Below are 20910 nucleotides of genomic sequence, written 5' to 3' on the forward strand. Positions count from 1 at the left end.
TACCATTTTGGTAAATAGTTCATTCCAGCGGTATACTGTTATAGTATACTATATAATGTAACAGTACTATTACAATTTGGTCGTTTTAGATTTTTTTGAAATTTTCATTGAGTTCTTTTTCAATTTTTCAATAGAGTTCTCATATTTTTTCAATTTTTTTATTAAATCAAAATATTTAGTTTGAAATATTTGATTGGAGGTTGTGGCTAGAGTTTGAGTCAATTTGGGGAAAATTCTGGAGTAGATTTTTGAAATTTAGGTTAAAATTAAGTTGAACTAGCAAAGAAGACTAATTTGTACTATATAAAAAAATAATCTACTCTATACCATTTTGGTATATAATCTTTAATTCAATACTATATAATTTATTGTGTTGAATTGGTGAAGAAGAATTTGTATTGATACTAAAATGATATACTATATATCATTTTAATATACAGTTCATTCTTAGGCTATACTGTTACAACACACTATATAATGTAACAGTATACTATTACAATTTGGTCCTTTTAGAATTTTTTAAAATTTTTATTGAGTTCTTTCTTAACATTTCAACGGAGTTCTCGTATTTTTTCAATTTTTTTCTTAAGCTAATATATTTAGTTTGAAATATTCGATTGGAGGTTGTGGCTAAGGTTCGTCAATTTGGTGGAAATTCTTGAGTAAATTTTGAAATTTAAGTTGAAATTGAGTTAAACTAGCAAATAAGACTAATTTGGAGAATATACAAAAATAGCATACTATATACTATTTTGGTATATAATATTCAATTCACTAGTGTATAATTTATATAACGACCCGAGCAGTCGTTTTGAGCTCTAGCACGTCGTTCGGCGGTTTAAGGCCTTGAGTAGCTTTACTTCAGGTATTATGACTTGTACGTGTGGTCGGAATTGAATTTCGAAAAGTTCGGGATTGGTTTTGAAAGAAAATTCCATTTTCGAAAGTTTTAAGTTGGAAGAATTTACTAAGTTTTGACCGGTGAGTAAATGATCTCGGAATCGGGATTTGAAGGTTCCAACGGGTTCGTATGATGATTTTGGTCTTAGGAACATGTCCAGATGTTGATTTGGAGGTTCGTAGGTTATTTCGGCGTCAATCGGCGAAAGTTAGAAATTGGATGATTTTTGGGAAGTTTGACCAGGAGTAGATTTTTTGATATCGGGGTCGGTTTTCGATTCCGGAAGTTGGAGTTGGTCCGTATGTGGATTAGAGCATGGAAATTAGTAGAAATTGTGGGATTTTGGTAGAAAACCTAGAATTTGTATTTTTGGATTTTAACCACGAAATTGGACATGGGATTTGGGATAAGTTATATATTTGAGTTCGTGGTGTTATGGGTGAAGTTTATCTTCGAATATTTTTGGAATCCGGGCACGTGGGACCGAGGGTTGATTTTATAGACTTTTCGAGCGGAGTTGGGAATTAATATAAATTGATCAATTATGGGTATTAGAGTATAGTTTGATTGGTTTTCACATTTGTCTGAATAGTTTTCGATCGATGGGCTTTGGTTTGAGGCATTTGAGGGGTGTTGGAGCCGGTTATGGACCTTCGGAGGGAGGTAAGTCTCCTATCTAACTCTGTGAGGGGGGGGGGGGAATACCCCTAGGTGATGTATTTGTTATTTGTTACTTGTTGTGCGGGCTAAGTACGCACCAAGTGACGAGAGTCCGTGCGTAGCTAGATTCATGTTATGTCCGGATAGACTTAGGTTTTTGCCATGCTATAACTATACTATTTTAGTTGTCTCTTGCCTATTAAATTCCTTCATATTACGTTGCGACTTGAGACTAGACTTGTGTAGAGTGAGTGACTTGCTATCGTAGATGTCACGACCCAAAACCTAACCCATCGTGATGGCGCCTATCGTGATACTAGGCAAGCCGATCTTTCCAAAACACTTTCAATATTTAACAGAGATGAATTAAGACATTTAAAATAACCAGAGTTTTTCATAAAAACGGGGGTAAAACCCAAATAAAACATAAGTGCGGAAAAAATAAAATATATGTGTGGAAAAATAGCCCGACATCGGGGTGTCACTAGGTCATGACCATCTAACAACCAATCTAGAAAATAGAGTCTACAACAGTTTGTGCCAAATGCCAATACAAGAGAGAAAAGATAATAAAAAAGGAGAAACAAGGACTGCGGACGCCGGCAGCTACCTCGTAGGTCTCCGATAATCAGCCCGCGCACGAACTCAGCAACTGCTAGAACCGTACACACCTGGATCTGCACATAAAGTGTAGGGTATAGCATGAGTACAACCAACTCAGCAAGTAACAGAATTAAATAAGGAACTGAGAAACAGTGACGAACTATATTAATACAGATCATTTCAAAAGTTTTCAGTAAAGAGTGAACATGCTTTCAAATCAGGTGGTATAAGTCAAATCAGTTTGAGCTCAAGTAAAACATTATGAATCTTCCCGAAATTTCACAACAACAACAGATAACAACTAAGTGCAACAATAAATAAAAGCAAGTATAGCCTCTCAAGGCAACAGTCACTCAACTCATCTCAATAGCTCATACTCTCGGCTCTCAGCCCTCAATACACACTCTCAATAGGTACCTGCGCTAACTGGGGGTGTACAGACTCCGAAGGGGCTCCTTCAGCCCAAGCCGATCCAATATTATTACGGCGTATAACCCGATCCAAATATATATATATATATAGCCCAAAGGCTTGTTGCGGCGTGCAACCCGATCCAATATACCTCACAGCTCGCAGCTCGGCACTCAGGCCCTATCTTAGTCACTAACCTCTCCAGCCCCTCGGGCTCACAGAATATCATAATAATTAACCCAAACAGAGAATACAACAAGTATCAATAAAAAATGAGAGGGAACATAGATATAACACACAAGTAAGATTGTGACTGAGTACAAGAAAACAATTAGCAGTCAATTCAACAAGTATACAACCGTCGTGGGTCCCAATATTGATATCATATGGCCTAAGCATGGATTCTAACATGAAAGGCAGTCAATTGCTCAAAGACAAGGAAAAACAAGTAATAACAATGGCTATTCGACTTTACAGTCTCACGAGACGGACCAAGTCACAATCCCTCAGGGTGCACACTCGCATGCCCGTCACCTAGCATGTGAGTCACCTCCAAATATTCACATTATACCAATTCTAGGGGTTTCATACCCTCAAAACAAGATTTAAGACTGTTATTTACCTCAACCGCGCTGAAATCCTACTCCGCAATGCCTTTGCCTCTCGAATCGGCCTCCAAATGCCCCAAATCTAGCCACAAACAGTACGAGATAATCAATATTGGGTAAAAGGATTAATTCCACCAGAAAACTACTAAAATATAGTCCAAAATCCGAAATTGGCTCAACCTCCCCCCTGGCCCCACGTCTCGAAACCAGCCAAAAGTCACAAAACCCGAATGCCCATTCACTCACAAGTCTAACCATATTAAATTTATCAAAATCGACCTCAATTGCCCCTCCAAAACCCAAAAATTCACTCTCTAATTCCAAAGGCCTAATCTCCCAAATCTCACCTCAAACACTCACCAACTAGGTGTAAAATCAGTGGGAAAACACCATTATTGAAGATAAATAGGCACAAGAAACTTACCTCAGTGATAATTCCGAAATCTCTCGCAAACATCCCCAAACTCCGAGCTCAAAAATGATGAAGATGGTGAAATATCTCGAAGTGTTCTATTTATAGGTTCTGCCCAGACTTCTCGAACTTGCGGATCTATTTCCGCATCTGCGAAAAAATTCCTACACACTGCCTCCGCTCCTGCGATCAAGTGACCGCATCTGCGGTCTTCGCGGGTATGGGAACTACATCGCACCTACGGTCCAAACTCACACACGTGCCCCTAAATCTGCTTTTGCGACCATCGCAGGTGAGGGAATGTCATCGCACTTGCGTCCTCCTTAGCCACATCTGTGGCTCCTCCTTCTCTTTAGCGGGCTCGCGCCTGTGGTTCCTACTCCAGAGGTGCAGTTACACCAGTAGCAACAGCTTCAGCTATAATTCTTCAACTCCCATCAAGCCGTTAACCACCCAAAATCACCCCGAGGACTCCGAGGCCTCAACCAATCATACCAACTAGTCATATAACCCCATGTGAACTTAGTCGAACCTTCAAATCACTCAAGACAACATCAAAATATCAATTACACCCGGATTCAAGCCTAAAGAACCTCTAAACTTTCAAATTCTACAAACGATGCCGAAACCTACCAAACCACGTCTGATTGACCTCAAATTTTACACACAAGGTAAAAATGACACAACGAACCTATTCCAACTTTTGGAAATCCAATCTGACCCTGACATCAAAATTTTCATTGCCGGCCAAAATTGCCAAAGTTCCAACTTTCGCCAATTCAATCCTAATTCTACTACAGACCTCCAAATCATATTCCGGACGCTCTCCTAAATGAAAAATTACCTAATGGAGCTAATGAAACCATAAAAATTCAAATCCGAGGTCATTTTCCCACAAATTAACATCCGCTGACTTTTCTAACTTAAGCTTCCAATTAAGAGACTAAGTATCTCAATTCACTCCTAACTACTCCGGACCCAAACCAACCCGGTAAGACATAATACAGTTGTAAAGTACAAAAGAAGAAGAAATGGGGGAAACAGGGCTATAACTCTCGAAATGACCGGTCGGGTCGTTACATCCTCCCCCTCTTAAACAAACGTTCGTCCTCGAACAGGTCTAGAAACATACCTGGAGTCTCAAATAGGTGTGGATATTTGCTCTGCATCTCCCGCTCGGTCTCCCAAGTGGCTACCTCCACAGGCTGACCTCTCCACTGCACCTTCACTGAAGCTACATCCTTTGACCTCAACTTTCGAACCTGCCGCTCCAAAATGGCCATCGGCTTCACATAGTCAGATCACCATCCAATTGAATCGTGCTGAAATCCAAAACATGGGACGGATTGCCGATATACTTCCGGAGCATAGAAACATGAAATACTGGATGCACACTCGACAAAGGCTTATTGCGGCGTGCAACCCGATCCAATATACCTCATGGCTCGCAGCTCGGCACTCAGGCCCTATCTCAGTCACTAACCTCTCCCGCCCCTCGGGCTCACAGAATATCATAATAATTAACCCAAACAAAGAATACAACAAGTATCAACAAGAAATGAGAGGGAACAGAGATATAACACATAAGTAAGACTGTGACTGAGTACAAGACAGTAATTAGGAGTCAATTCAACAAGTATACAACCGATGCGAGTCCCAACAGTGATATCATATGGCCTAAGCATGGTTTCTAACATGAAAGGTAGTCAATTGCTCAAATATAAGGAAAAACAAATAATAATAATGGCTATTCGACTTTACAGTCTCATGGGACGGACCAAGTCACAATCCCTCATAGTACACGCTTTCACGCCCGTCACCTAGTGTGTGCGTCACCTCCAAATATTCACATTATACAAATTCTCGGGATTTCATATCCTCAAAACCAGATTTAAGACTGTAACTTACCTCAACCGCATAGAAATCCTACTCCGCAATGCCTTTGCCTCTCGAATCGGCCTCTAAATGCCCCAAATCTAGCCACAAACAGTACGAGATAATCAATATTGGCTAAAAGGATCAATTCCACAAGAAAACTACTAAACTATAGTCCAAAATCCGAAATCAGCTCAACCCGGTCCCCCGGGCCCACGTCTCAAAACCCGACGAAAGTCACAAAACCCGAAAGTCCATTCACTCATGAGTCTAATCATACCAAATTTATCAAAATCCGACCTCAATTGCCCCTCCAAAACCCCAAAATTCACTCTCCAATTCCCAAGCCCTAATCTCCCAAATCTCACCTCAAACACTCACCAACTAGGTGTAGAATCAGTGGGGAAACACCATTATTGAAGATAAATAGGCACAAGGAACTTACCTCATTGATAACTCCAAAATCTCTCTAGACAATCCCCAAAATTCGAGCTCCAAAATGATGAAAATGGTGAAAAATATCGAAATGTTCTATTTATAGGTTCTGCCCAGACTTCTCGCACCTACGGCTCCATTTCCGCATCTACGAAAAAATCCCTACAAATTGCCTCCACTATTGCGATCAAGTGACCGCATTTGTGGTCTTCGCGGGTGCAGGAACTACATCGCACCTGTGGTCCAAACTCGCATATGCGCCCCTAAATCCTCTTTTGTGACCATCGTAGGTGCGGGAATGCCATCGCATCTGCATCCTCTGGCCAGGTCCTCCTTAGACGCATTTGCGGCTCCTCCTTCGCTTCTGTGGGCTCGCACCTGCGGTTCCCACTCCGTAGGTGCGGTTACACCAGTAGTAGCAGCTTCAACTGCAATTCTTCAACTCCCATCAAGCCGTTAACCACCCAAAATCACCCCGAGGACTCCGAGGCCTCAACCAATCATACCAACTAGTCATATAACCCCATGCAAACTTAGTCAAACCTTCGAATCACTCAAGACAACATCAAAACACCAATTACACCCGGATTCAAGCCTAAAGAATCTCTAAACTTTCAAATTCCACAAATGACACTGAAACCTACCAAACCACGTCCGATTGACCTCAAATTTTACACACAAGTCAAAAATGATACCACAAACCTATTCCAACTTTTGGAAATCCAATATGACCCCGACATCAAAATTTCCACTGCCGACCAAAATCGCCAAAGTTCCAACTTACACCAATTCAAGCCTAATTCTACTACGGACCTCCAAATCACATTCTGGACGTGCTTCTAAGTCCAAAATTACCTAACGGAGCTAACGGAACCATAAAAATTCATATCCGAGGTCGTTTTCCCATAAGTCAACATCCGATCGACTTTTCCAACTTAAGCTTCCAATTAAGAGACTAAGTGTCTCAATTCACTCCAAACCACTCCAGACCCGAACCAACCAACCCGGTAAGATATAATACAACTGTAAAGTACAAAAGAAGCAGAAATAGGGGAAACGGGGCTATAACTCTCGAAACGACCGGCCGGGTCGTTACAGTAGAGATTCGACGGGTTTTATGATAAGCCACAGATTAATTGTACTCTCCTTATGAAATTCTCCCGCGTTATGCGTTCTCATCGAAAGGTTCCCTTAAAATCTATAACTCACACGACTATTCGTGACTGGGGTCAAGGACCCGTCAAAGCTTCTTATTCTAATGGGATCAGGTTGTTCGCCTCGGCAAGATAGATACATTTATGGTTTGTGTCGTTCGACCCTTGGCACACACTATGATGGATCGGGCCGTACGCCTCGACAGGATTTATGTACCACACTCTCATGGGAGCGGGGTCATTCGCCTCAACAATAAAATAGATGTATCTATGGTTTGGCAATGTTATGATGGATCGGGTTGTACGCCTCGACATTTCTATAAAATACTCTTATGAAATCTTGTGTAGGAATTGGTAAGAAGCCAGTATATATGTGAGATGTTCCTGATTGAACTGCGACGACCTTTCTGGTAAGGTTCATTATGTGTACTCTGATTGAGGAGGTAGCTACTAGGTGAGAGTTTGAGTTATTGCTTAGAGGAGGATTGTACCATGTGTTATGTTTGTTACTTCGCTTATTTCCTCTGATTCACATGTGTTTACTTCTATTGTATCTGTCTTATTGGATTACTAGTAAGTGTCGATGTCGGCCCCTCATCACTACTTCTCTGGTGTTAGGCTAGATACTTACTAGGTACTCGTCGATTTACGTACCCATACTACACTTGCTGCACTTTTTGTGCAGGTATGCATATGTCCAACGGTCTTTGGGCACAGAGGCGCGACCATTTCCGGAACTTTATGATCCGCAACATGCAGAGTCTCCATCAAAGTTATTTATATTTTCCTTTCTAACTTGTATTCTAGACAGATGTTGTATTTTATTATATTTTCTAGTTGATGCTCATTCACTTGTGACACTGGGTTTTGGGGGTTCCTACGGGTTATTCACTATTATAGTTCGTGTAAATTCTATTTCAAATTATTTCATTAATAAAAATTATGATTTTAAGGTACTTGTAATGACCCGACCGGTTATTTTGAGTATTACAACCAAGTTCCCCCATTTACTACTCAATTTATGCTTTACAATTGTTATATGACTTTCTGGGGTAATTGGTTCGGGCCCGGTGAGGTTTTGAAATGAATTGAGACACTTAGTCTCTTAGATGGAAGCTTAAGTTGAAATAGTTGACCGGAAGTTGACTTATGTGTAAATGACTTCGGAATAGAGTTTTGATGATTTCAATAGCTCTGTATGGTGATTTTGGACTTAGGAGCGTGTCCGGAAAATTATTTGGAAGTCCGTAATTAAATTAGGCTTGAAATGGCTAAAATAGAAATTTAAGTTTGGAAGTTTGATCGGGGAGTTGACTTTTGGATATCGGGGTCGAAATCAGATTCAGGAAATTGGAATAGGTCCCTTGTGTCATTTATGACTTGTGTCCAAAATATGAGGTCATTAGAACTTGATTTGATAGGTTTCGACATCGAATGTAGAAGTTGAAAAATCTTAGTTTCATTAAGCTTGAATTGGGGTATGATTCGTGGTTTTAGCGTTGCTTGATGTGATTTGAGGTTTCGACTAAGTGTTGTTTTAGGACTTGATGTATTTGGTTGAGGTCCCGGGGACCTCGAGTAGTTTCAGATGGCTAACGGATCGAAATTTGGACTTAAACAGCTGCTGAAAATTTTAGCCTTCTGGTGCAATCGCACCTGCAGAATTTAGCTTGCATGTTTGGGTTGAGGCCGAGGTTGCGACCAGGCATGGGTTGAGGCCGAGGTCGCAGAAGCGAGCAGATGGTCAAAAGAAGTGACCAGGCATGGGTTGAGGCCGAGGTCGCAGAAGCAAGCAGATGGTCCGAAGAAGCGACCAGGCGTGGGTTGAGGCCGAGGTCGCAGAAGCAAGCAGATGGTCCGAAGAAGCGACCAAGCATGGGTTGAGGCCGAGGTTGCCAAAATGAGCAAATGGTCCAAAGAAGCGACCAGGCATGGGTTGAGGCTTAGGTCATAGAAGCGAGCAGATGGTCCGAAGAAACAACTAGGCAAGGGTTGAGGCCGAGGTCGCAAAAACGAGCAGATGGTCCGGAGAAGCGACCAGGCATGGGTTGAGGTCGAGGTCGCAGAAGCGAGCAGATGGTCTGAAGAAGTGACCAGGCATGGGTTGAGGCCGAGGTCGCAGAAGCAACCAGACATGGGTTGAGGCCAAGGTCACAGAAGTGACTGCTCGACCGCATAAATGGCTAAGTTAGTCGCAGGTGCGAAAAGCCCTAGAAAGAACATATAAATTCGGGGGTTGGCTATTTTTACCCATTTTTGGATTTTAAGAGCTCGGGTGAGGCAATTTTCAGGAGATCTTTTAAGAAACACATTGGGGTAAGTGTTCTTAACTCAATTTTTGTCAAATTACCTGAATCCATGGTTCTTTTTAATATTTAATTGGTGATTTAAGTCGGAAGATTTAGAAAACCCTCTTGGTTTAAATTGAAGATTTGAGGGTTGAGTTGATGTCGGAATTTAGTAATTTTGGTATGGTTGGACTCGTGGTTGAAAGGGCGTTCATATTTTGTAACTTTTGTCAGGTTCCGAGACGTGGGCCCCACGGACGATTTTTCAGTTAAATTTCGGTTTTTGTTGGAAAATTAGTATTTTCATATGGAATTAATTCCAATAATTTGTATTGACTGAATCGAATTAAATGTGACTAGATACAAGGCTTTCGGAGACCAATTCGCAAGGCAAAGGCATAACAGAGTGAGGAATTACACGGTTTGAGGTAAGTAACACTTCTAAACTTGGTTCTGAGGGTATGAATCCCCGAATTTGGTGTTATATTAATTGTTTGAAGGTGACACACATGCTAGGTGACGAGTGTGTGGGCGTAAACTATAGAAATTGTAACTTAATAAATTATGTGGAGTTGTAAAATTAAAGAATCATGTTATTATCCAAATATTCTCCACGTGTTAGGAAATTGAGCTGAGACTCGTATTGAAGATCAAGATTAGGCTACGTGACGATATTTTTGAGACCCACAGGGTCATGTTGCTATTGAATTTAATTGTTTAAAAATGTACATTTCATACTCAGTCATGTTCATCCATTGTGAGGATATTTATGGGATCGGGGTTGCCCGCCTGCAATAGGCCATATTGGCTTTATATAGTACTATTATGTGGAACGGTGCATTGCCTGCCTGCAGTAGGCCTTACAGGCTTTATCATTATATGGATCTGGGATGCCCGCCTGCAGCAGGCCATATCGGATTTATATCACGCTTGGGCTGAAGAAGCCCTTCCAGAGTCTCCACCCCCCACAATGAGCGTAGATGATTTATATACGGGATGGACTTCCCAGAGCATGGACTTGCCTTACTTATTTATATTTGCGACGAATTTCCCTAGACATGGATCTTGTCTGAATCGTTTACATTTGGGGATAAATTACCCCAGGGCTGGATTGGCCTTATACGATACTGAGTGATTGACTATCAGTCGATGTGTATATATATATATACGAGATGGAATATCCCTGGGCTGGATTGGCCATAAACAGTACTGAGTGACCAAGCGATTAGTGATCAGGAGTACACAAGGTTTTCCACTAAGATGTCATATTCCTCATATCATGCAGTATTGATCTATCTTACTTATACTGAGTTTAGCTGTTGAACTTGAAAGCATGTCTACATTGTTGTACCGTTATTTATATATTGGACTGTACCTGCGGAGCTCGTCAGTACTTTCAGCCCAGAGGTTAGTCTTATTACTTATTGAGTTGGTTGTACCCATACTACACTCTGTATCTCGTGTGCAGATCCAAGTACTTTCGGACACGGTGACTGCTAGATTTCAGAGTGCTGTCAATTGAAGACTATCAAGGTGCCAAGCGTCTGCTGACCTTAACTCTCTTTCTTTTAGTTATTGTACGGTTCTATACTTTCAGATAGTGTTTTTATCAGTCAGACTTTGTATTCATTTAGATGCTCATATGCTCAGTGACACCGGGTTTTGGGAGTGTTTTGTATCTGTCACGCCCCGAACTCGGGGAGCGCGACCGGTGCTCAACCGAGTGAACCCGACCGAGCAAACCTGTTAGATTTTCTTCTACCCAAACTCATCCATGAATAAAGAGGAGATACACTACATTAATCAAATACTGAAAAGATTTCATTAACAACTCCCATTTAATTTCCATTAGCAGCTTCCTTCATAATTTCCAAAATATTACAAGTTTATAGATATAATGAAAAACATGTTTGCTAAATACGAACATTTCTAGTTCAATTTCTCACATCAAACACCACCCGCAACCTGTCTACGGAGCCTCTAAGTACAACAGAAGGGTAATATGGAAGTGCCGGCAATAAGGCCCCAGCTATACCTCAAAATACAAAGTACAATATGAAATGACATTAGGCCCGAAATAGAGTAGGACTCGCCAAAACCTGCTGAATAGGGAGTAACTGCTAACGAGGACCAAAGTTGCTCGCTGATGAACTACCTGCATCCATTGAAGATGCAGCGCCCATGGCAAAAAGGACGTTAGTACATATGGAATAGTACTAGTATGAAAAGCTAACTGTCCTCTTTCAAAATAGAATGCCAATGTAAGAAAGGTAAAAGCATAGAAACAACAGGTCACAATCAATGATATCCAAATGCCAAGTTAAAACATAATAATTTCCAAAATACGAAGATAATATTATTTTTGTTTAGGAGATCTTTAGCACCGATATACCACTGTTCACAATACCACTATTCATAATATCAATACCACCGTAATTTTAACACGGAGTCCGACCACTACCCGATCGGATAGGCCATCTCATTAGAGACATCAACCGCAATCACTCTCAATGCTAATACCACCGTACTTTTAGCACGGAGTCCGATTACGACCCGATCGGCTAGGCCATCTCATTAGAGACATCAACCACAATCATAATTTAAATTACAGTTTCTAGCACAATCACCACAATGTATGCGGTATGGTATCCGATCACGACCCGATCGGCTAGGCCATCTCACCACAATGCCGTTTGGATCAACATCATCCTTTTCTATCAATCATCTCATCCCAATTAAGGGGAATAATTTAATCATATCAATATCATCCCAAATAAAAGGAATAATTACAATTCACTCCTACACCGACACGTGTAATTTCGGGGTTAGGTTATTTCAACCTACCCTTCCTCGGTGACTATCGATACTCCCAAAAATATTTTTGATTTGCTTACAAAGGAAACAACAATTTTACCTCATAACCTTTCATACCGTATATAGCCTCATTGGCACTTTCAACAACTTTCAACATCATTATTTTATTGGCTCTCTTGGCCATACATATGATTCTTCATCCATGGCACAATGGCGATATTTCATATTCCACACATTCATTTCTTTCCTTCTCATGGATCATCATCATAAATATAAACAAATAGAATATTCTGAAAATCACAACTTTAGGTTCATTAGTAATGAAGACTTTAAACACAATGGATTTCTTTCCAAGAAATGGAGCAAAATGATTGGCAATCAAAGCACAAGTTAAAATCATAAACGTGTAACACACCATTTCAACTCATGATTATGTAAGAGCTCAAAACATGTTGGAAATACCTACCAAGCATAGCATTAGCTAGAACAACCACATTTGGTCATGACTTAAGTACACAAGCTTTTAGACAATTCTATTTTCGAAGTCAATTTTGGAACAGTTGAATCAAAGCTCATTTCATAATCGTTCTCACATCTTCTCATTTCATTGGCACCATTGGCCATAAGTATAACTTTCACTCTTGGCACGTTGGCCACACTTTATATCCCCAATTCACTTATTTCACTTCCAACCATCTTTATAGATTATCAACGATAAGACATTTCCAATCAAGACTTTAGGTACAGATATGAGCAATTAAAAGACTTAAGCATATTGAGATTTTCTCACATAATTTGGCCTCATAACCTTCATTTGAAACACAACTCAAAGACAAAGCATTTTAATGCACATATTATTCTTGAACACATTCCCAAAAGATAACATAATGTGATAGGAACATTCGAAACACGTTTTGAATACATAATTCTCGACACTTTGCTCATTCGGGACAATCAAATTTATTGGGAACAACCCGGAACATAAAATAAGGAACTTGAGCCAACCATACTTGAAACTTACGAGAACATCATGGAATTCAATTCTAAGAGAATAGTTTAGACAACATACCTCAAATTCGTCCCTCAATGATACTACAACGATCCACTACACTAAGTAACTTCAATATACAATAACAACATCCAATGAGACCAATATTAGTAACAAATTCCATAACTTAGGTCATTTAAGCATTTTATCAAATACCTAGTACGCATTAATCTCTACACCACTTAACCATAGAATTAGATCATCCAACTACTACCATTTATGAATAATTTATCCCACCATCATTCTTAAACAATTCATAACTTCCAACATCACAGACATGACCATCCATCCACACCCAACCAACAAAATTCCATCAAATAATCACCTTTCAATCTCTACAATGGTTATGTATTTAAACTGGGAACTTATGGCTTCCAATCACCATACCATAAGTTTCAATACTTAATTCATACTCATATTCCTATAATATATCCATACATGTAGGTCTAAAGGTGTAGGATTATCTTTTGGAAGAAATCTTGCAAAACTCTTATTTGAGTTCTTGAAGAAATTTCTTGAAGATCTATGTATTTTATGGAGGATTGAGTTACTTTTAGGGTAGAATTGATGGAATGAAACACCAAATTAGTAGGGATTACTCACCTTGAATATGGGGGGGGAGGGGGGAGTGAGTTGGAGGTCTTGAGAGAGTGGAAGAAAACCCCAACGTTCGGCCAAGAGAAATGGGAAAAAATAAACCCCGAAATGATTATATGTTGTTTTGAGCACCACAGGTAGCGTGGGGCACTATCTGTGGCCCAGTTTCCAGAACATCAAAATTCCCAGCGCCAGGGCTAGCGCCCCATGCTACCCTGGGCGCTGGCGATGGGAAATTATTTCTACTTCGCTCGAAAATGGACATAACTCTCTAATACGATATCCGAATTCGATAATTCTTTTTGCTATGGCTCCGTAATTTCAATACAAATCTAATGCTTTAATCAAATCAGAATTTGAAGCTCATTTTCTTAATGTGATACCACTTATGCTTGAAAATAACGTCGTTGAAACACTTTTCATGTCAAAATAATGCGGTTCCACCCCATAGGTCTCCTTTGATACTCGAATAAGTTATTCCCGAATACCGTTATTGCACTTTAAATTCTTAAATTATTAAAAAAAATTAACGGGACATTACAGTATCTGTAATTGTGAGGCTTTCTATTGAATTCAAGTATTATGTTTTCAAACTTAAAAGATATTGTATTTTATTAAGGTTGTCGGCTTGCCTAGTATTGAGATAGGCGTCATCACGACATGTGATATTTTGGGTCGTGACAGTACTAGAATGAGTAATTAAATTGACTAATCACTGTTGGCTTGCCAGACGACGGTATTAGGCGTCATCACAACCACCCGTGGATTTTGGTTCGTGATAATTTATTGCAGCAGTATACTATTACATTATATTGTATAATGTAACAATATAGTTAAATTTGGTAATTTTTCAAAAAAAAAATCAATGTGTCATTTTTTAATTTTCTAATAGAGTTCTCGATATCATATATCCTGTTCGTATATGATATATACCATGTGGGTATCATAGTATACTGCAATAATATACTTCAACTGCTACTAATATATTTTGATATACTATATGCTAGAGAAAGTTATTTTCTAATGATTCATATATTAAAAACTACAAATAAATAAATAAACAAAAATAAAGGAGCCAAAAATGTGTGCAGAATTAGAATATGAAAAAACAGAAAATAAAAACATGATCTGAAATAATAATAAATGAAAATAGAAAAGGTAAAAAGAAAAGAAAATGAAAGCAAAAAGAGAAGAGAAAACAAGTATAATATATAAGTTGTTCTAAAAATTGAATTAAAAAAATAAAACAAGAAAAAAGACAAAATGTATATTATACCAATTATCTATATTATATTAAAAGCACGAAATCCCTTAGCGAAATGTCGTTCGCCTTTTTTGCCCTTTAAAATTTAATTTCATATAAGGCAAAATAGTCATTTAATTATTCTAATATTTATTAAGACTTTAAAATCAACTAAAAATCTTGCATATTAAATAATTACCTTCTTTGAACTACTAGGTAAAAAATTCTAATATTTAAAAATCAAATATTAATTAAAGATTTACCTTATAGACCTATAAGATAAACATAGTAATTAAGTAATATATAAAACCTAACATAGAAACTTCTGATAACTTATACTTTCTTTATGGTGTTGAATCAAACGGTAAATGAAGAATTGAAAGAATCAAATCAAATTTGACATTAGTCTTGTTTATTATAGGTCTTGTTTTTAATACATGCAATTTCTTCTTTGAATCCATGACAAAGAATAAGTTGATCAAATATTTTATGTAAAAGACTTTTTGTGGATTAAGTATGTAATAAATAATAGAAACTGATATTGCATGTATTAAAAATAAAAGTATGTTTCATCTAATACTTATTATTAATGTATTATCTATTACTCCTTCTAATATTTTAACGAATATTTTCTCATATGGTTTTGAATATCTCTCTTATTTTTTACTTTATTTTACTTTAAATTTTTTGGCTCTTATATCGTATTTATCTGTTTTATTTAATAAGCTAAGCTTGCTAAATATTTATCAATTTAAAAGACTTACATGCTTGATACTTTTACTATAACTTAAACATATCTTAATGTATTTATTATGTAATTTTAAAAAAAATTATACTGAGAGACTAAAAGTTTTAAATCAACTAAATTTTATACATTAAATCATTTTTTGAATTATATAAGTTTCAATATTAATATCTTGTATAATATCAGTTGACAGTCCTATGATTTGTTTATTCTCAATTATAGATTTATAACTGATCATAAAATTAAAACTAATTAATTTTATATAATTTAATTAACTTAGTAACAATAAAAAAGAAAAATATAGAGAAAAACTTTTTGTCAAAAAACATATTTCATTCTTTAGTTATATACAAATACAAATACAAATACAAATCCTACTAAGTACTATTATTAGGTATAATTTATCCCAATATTCATAATTATTATACCTTTTAACTCAACATCAAATTTTAAAAACTATCGAATGAGATAGAATAATTGCACATAAGATATACAAAATTTAATAATATTTATATAATTTTTAAAAGTGTTATATTATCGATATAAGGTACACGCGCAAAGCGCGTACCCTAAGGCTAATATTAAAAAAAGGTCTCATCCTATTTCCAAACAGGATGATATCAAGAAGATCACCAAGTTCCAGAGTTATCCATTCCCCATGCAGTATCTTGGTTGCCCAGTTTATTGCGGCAGAAAGAAGGTTGTGTATTACAATAATATGGTGGCTAAAGTTGTTAACAAGTTCAAGGTTAGCAAACGAAATACCTATCATATGGTGGCAAAGCGGTGTTAATAAAATCAGTCCTACAGTCTCTACCTCTACAACTGTTATCAGTAGTTCAACCTTCCAAGGGAGTTCTTAAACAGATGGAGAAAATTATGGCAAGTTTTTTCTGGGGAAAGGATGACAACAGATACAAAAAATGTTGGAAAACATGGGGTGATCTGTGCCTACCAGGTCAGGAAGGAGAAGTTGGGTTCAGGTCACTTCAAGATATTTGTAATTCTTTCTGGACTAAATTGTGGTGGAATTTCAGGACTCAAAACACTCTATTAAAATAATTTTTAGAGGCTAAGTAGTGCAAAAGACCTCATCCTGTTTCCAAAAAGTGGGCAAATGGTTAGTCCCACATTTGGAAAAGATTGATGGATAGTAAGAAAAATGCTGAAATGTCTATCTTCTGTAAGATTGGACGAGGAGATGTTTCTTTCTGGTGGGATAATTGGACAGTACTGGGAGCTTTAGCAAACATAGTTCTAGGAGGAAGGACATCAAAGAATACCAAAGTGCAGGAATTCATTCATGAAGGTGCTTGGATGAGGGACAAATTGATGGGAAAAGTATCTGAATCGACAGTCAATACAATCCAGAAAATAAAAATTAATGTTGATAAGAGAGACTATCATATTTGGCTATTGGAAAAAACTGGGGAATTCACATGCAAATCTGCTTGGCAAAATCTAAGGAGGAAAGGATGTGGCACCTTTACTAGCAGCAGGATTTGGCACAAACAAATCCCATTCAAGATTTCATTTTTCATGTTGAGGTTGTTGCAGGCTAGAATTCCTACAGATGATGTAGTTAACATGGTCACTTCCAGATGCAGTTGTTGTACTAAGCACGAAGAGGAATCCATCAATCATCTTTTTACCTGCAACGAGATTGCAAGACATGTGTGGAACTATTTTTGCAATGTATGTGCCGTCAAATTCAGCCAGGGACATGTTAGACATGTCTTGATGAATTGGTAGATAGCTAAGGCTAATAATGAAGTTCATTCAACTCTATTACAATGTGTACCATCAGTCGTTTGTTGGGATATTTGGAAGAGTAGATGTGCAGCTATGTTTGAGAATAAGAAAATGTCAGCATGACACATTATTCAACAAGTTTCTAATCTTATGATTTTGATAATTAATTATCAATTCCCTACTCTTCAACTTCCTCAACTTTGGATTGATAAATGTAAAGTTATAGAGAATTTGAAGCATTGTATACAATCTCAGGCAGTCATCTGGAGGAAACCTGAGATGGGGTGGGTAAAATTTAATGTGGATGGGTGTTGTAAAGGAAACCCTGGCACAACAGGTGGTGGAGGAATGATCAGAAACTATAATGGTGAGATGATCAAGGCATTTGCAGAGTTCTATGGCCAAGGGAATAACAACTTAGCTGAAGCTAAGGCTATGTTATATGGTGTCAAACTGTGTTGTAATTATGGCTTTTCTAAGGTTATAGTAGAATCAGATTCCATGCTAATTGTGAATTTGGTTAACCAAAGGATGAAACCACCTTGGCAACTCACTCAGATTATTGAGCAGATTAGAGAGGTCACAGAAACTGAAAACTTTCTCTTTGTACATATTTTTAGAGAAGGGAACGCAATTGCAGACCATCTGGCCAAGTTGGGAGAAAGTTCCAAGACGTTTCATATCTTCAACCAAGTTGTTTCTCTTCCTATGAAAATTAGAGCTTCCTTGAAGTTAGATCAAGACAACATGCCGAACTTCAGATTTAGACAAAAGAAGAATCAGTTCACAATCAATGATGTCACAATTTGATTTTGTTATGGATTTGATTGTGCTGATGAAATTATCAAAGTGTAAGGAGGAGTCCTCCACTCTTCAAATAGTCATATGTATACAATATTTCATTAGATTGGTGTACACCAATTTACGCTGTGTAAGTGAGGCAAAGGTTTATGTCCTCCTCCGGGTTGTTGTTAACTTTGATATATACAACCAGGTCATGCCTAACCTCTCCATCATAATGATGGATTTTTTATTATTAAAAAAAAAAAAAAACACGAGGGTGCAAAGTGCCAAAATCGTGAGCAAATGGACCTTTGTATATACAGATACATTCTTAATAGCAGGCATAATCTACACACACTTGTTTTGCTGTATGTACCATTTTGTGTGCATACCTTTGCACATTTCAACCCAAACCCAAGTCTTGCCAAGAAGTTAAAAGATGAACAAGAAGGAGGTATTGAAGCTAGCAAAAGGTTTCAGAGGGTGAGCCAAGAACTGTATTAGAATAGCAAGGGAGAGAGTGGAGAAAGAACTTCAGTACTTCTATAGAGACCGTCGAAACAAGAAGAGGGATATGCGTTCCCTTTGGATTCAGCGCATCAACGCCGACACTCGCCAACATGCTGTTTGTTTACTTTTAACTATTTCCGTATTTATATATTTTACTGGTTTGTAGCAATAGGAGCGCCAAATCAATTGCACTTGAAATGGGTGACAAAGGTTCGTATAAATTATCCAAAGAACGAGAACAACAAATTATTCGATATTTTTTACTCGTTTCTTGTGCTGATGGGAGTAGCAGGTACCTGATAAAATAGTCTAGCTTCACGCAGTTAGGTCAGATGCCATTTGTCAAAAGAAAAAATCTAATATTCTTATGCTTCATGATCCTGTTATGTTTTTTGCTTGACTCATTGTGTAATTATGTTTGTTGTCATTTTGTTCCGGATTAGTAGTTTAGACTTTTTAACTCCCTATCGTTTGTCTTAGGTAGTGTTGTCAAAGGCTCATTTAAAACGAGTGTAAGCCCTGTAGCTCAATAAAGCTCAAGGAGGGCCCTTCGCCTCGCTTAAGCTGCGCTAAGGCGTACGTCTTATAGGTCATGCATTCTATGTCTTATCGAGCGGTACTAAGCAATAAAGTATAATTAGCAAAGAGATATAATGATTGTTAAAGGAAACATTATGAATGAATTTGTTACTTTTTTTCCTACATTACATATATATCTTTATTTTTCTTCATTGCGCTTTTTTTTACTAAAGACCACACCTTAATTGCGTTTTGCGCTTAAAGCCCCAATAGACCTTAAAATACTTTTTTAAAGCTTATCGCCTTTGACAACACTGGTCTTAGACTCTTAGGTATTGTTTTTTTAATAAGAAGGTAAATTTTCATTAATCATAAGGAAATGGGGAATCTATAATGTCCAGTGCGGTATATGCAAAATATATACCGAGTCTGGGTTATACCAAACTGTTGTTATCGACAGTTGTTGCTCTCCAGCCATGTTGTCCATAGAAACAGGTGTACAGTTATCCAGTCTTATAAGTTTTCCTCTCACTGTCTATCCATCCGAGGTTCGAAAGGCTATCTTTGATGTCTTTGACATCACCCAGTGCACTCCAACAGGTTGAGAAATATATACCATTTCTGCTAAGTATTGCTAAAGAGTAAAAAATGATTGGGGAACTCTAGAGATCTTCTGCACATGTAACATAACATATATGACGTATGTTATTAGCTTCATTTCTTCTGTGCCAATCAGTATGTTGTAGCATGATTTCACGGTGAATTTCTCATCTTTCTTTGCTTTCCAAATTGAGAATCAGCTTCAGATGTATTCTATTCTTCTTGTTTATGCAAGAGAAGTTCCACTCTATCGACTTCCCAATCCTCTGGACTTAATCAGCCGTCCATTGTTATTTCTGCAGTCTGCAATTGTAGCATCTCTTTGGCAGGAAATTAATTTTTCTAAACAGCTTGCACGATTTACGAGTCCTGTCATAATAGTCCTAATTTACATCCATTCCCAACTTCCAATCTTACCAAGTTTTGGAATTCTGTTATTAGTTGTTAAGTAATATGCATGCATCCACAGTGCCGCCATAAGAGGTAGACACTATTTCAGTCGCCCGGTGCCCTTCCATGCCATACTTTTCCTTATTTGAAGATTCTTGTTCAATATTAAATCTCACAAGCCATTTGATAAAGTTAGCTTTTGTTGTGCAACTTGAAGTTCTCTTATCCCAAATCCTCCATAGGTTCTCCCCCCCCCCCACTTGGGACTTGCATTTATCTAATTATTACTACCTCCGTTTAATTTTACGTGACGGATTTTGACTGCACGATTTAAGAAAGAAAGAAATAAAGAAAAACTTCTGAAACATATCAAAAGACATGACATTTTTGTGGTTATAAGAGCAATTAATTAAGGGTAAACTAGAAAATTTAAAGTTATAGAGTTTTCAAATGTAGAAAAGTGTAATTCATTTTGGACATGCTAAAAAGAAGAGTGTCATATAAAATGGAACATAGGGAATACTTCACTTTTGCTGGCACATGATATAAGGCACTAGGTTTA

The 20910-nt window shown here is 37.7% G+C and overlaps 1 protein-coding gene across 1 annotated transcript; it reads left to right on the top strand.

The window, feature by feature from the left end:
- Window positions 1–16940: 16940 nt before the first annotated feature.
- Window positions 16941–18356, top strand: LOC142171781 (uncharacterized). Its single transcript, XM_075235485.1, has 2 exons — window positions 16941–17489; window positions 17802–18356. The coding sequence occupies exons 1-2, from the start codon at window positions 16941–16943 to the stop codon at window positions 18354–18356; spliced, it is 1104 nt and encodes a 367-aa protein (XP_075091586.1).
- The last annotated feature ends 2554 nt before the right edge of the window (window positions 18357–20910 follow it).

This window comes from Nicotiana tabacum, chromosome 17 (genome assembly GCF_000715075.1).
Source record: "Nicotiana tabacum cultivar K326 chromosome 17, ASM71507v2, whole genome shotgun sequence".
NCBI classification, from domain to species: Eukaryota; Viridiplantae; Streptophyta; class Magnoliopsida; order Solanales; family Solanaceae; genus Nicotiana; species Nicotiana tabacum.

Coding starts and splice junctions, on each gene's coding strand:
- LOC142171781 (XM_075235485.1), top strand. CDS start 16,941: ATGGATAGTAAGAAAAATGCTGAAATGTCTATCTTCTGTAAGATTGGA. Junction 17,490..17,801: donor TGTGGAACTATTTTTGCAAT/GTATGTGCCGTC, acceptor ATACAATCTCAG/GCAGTCATCTGGAGGAAACC.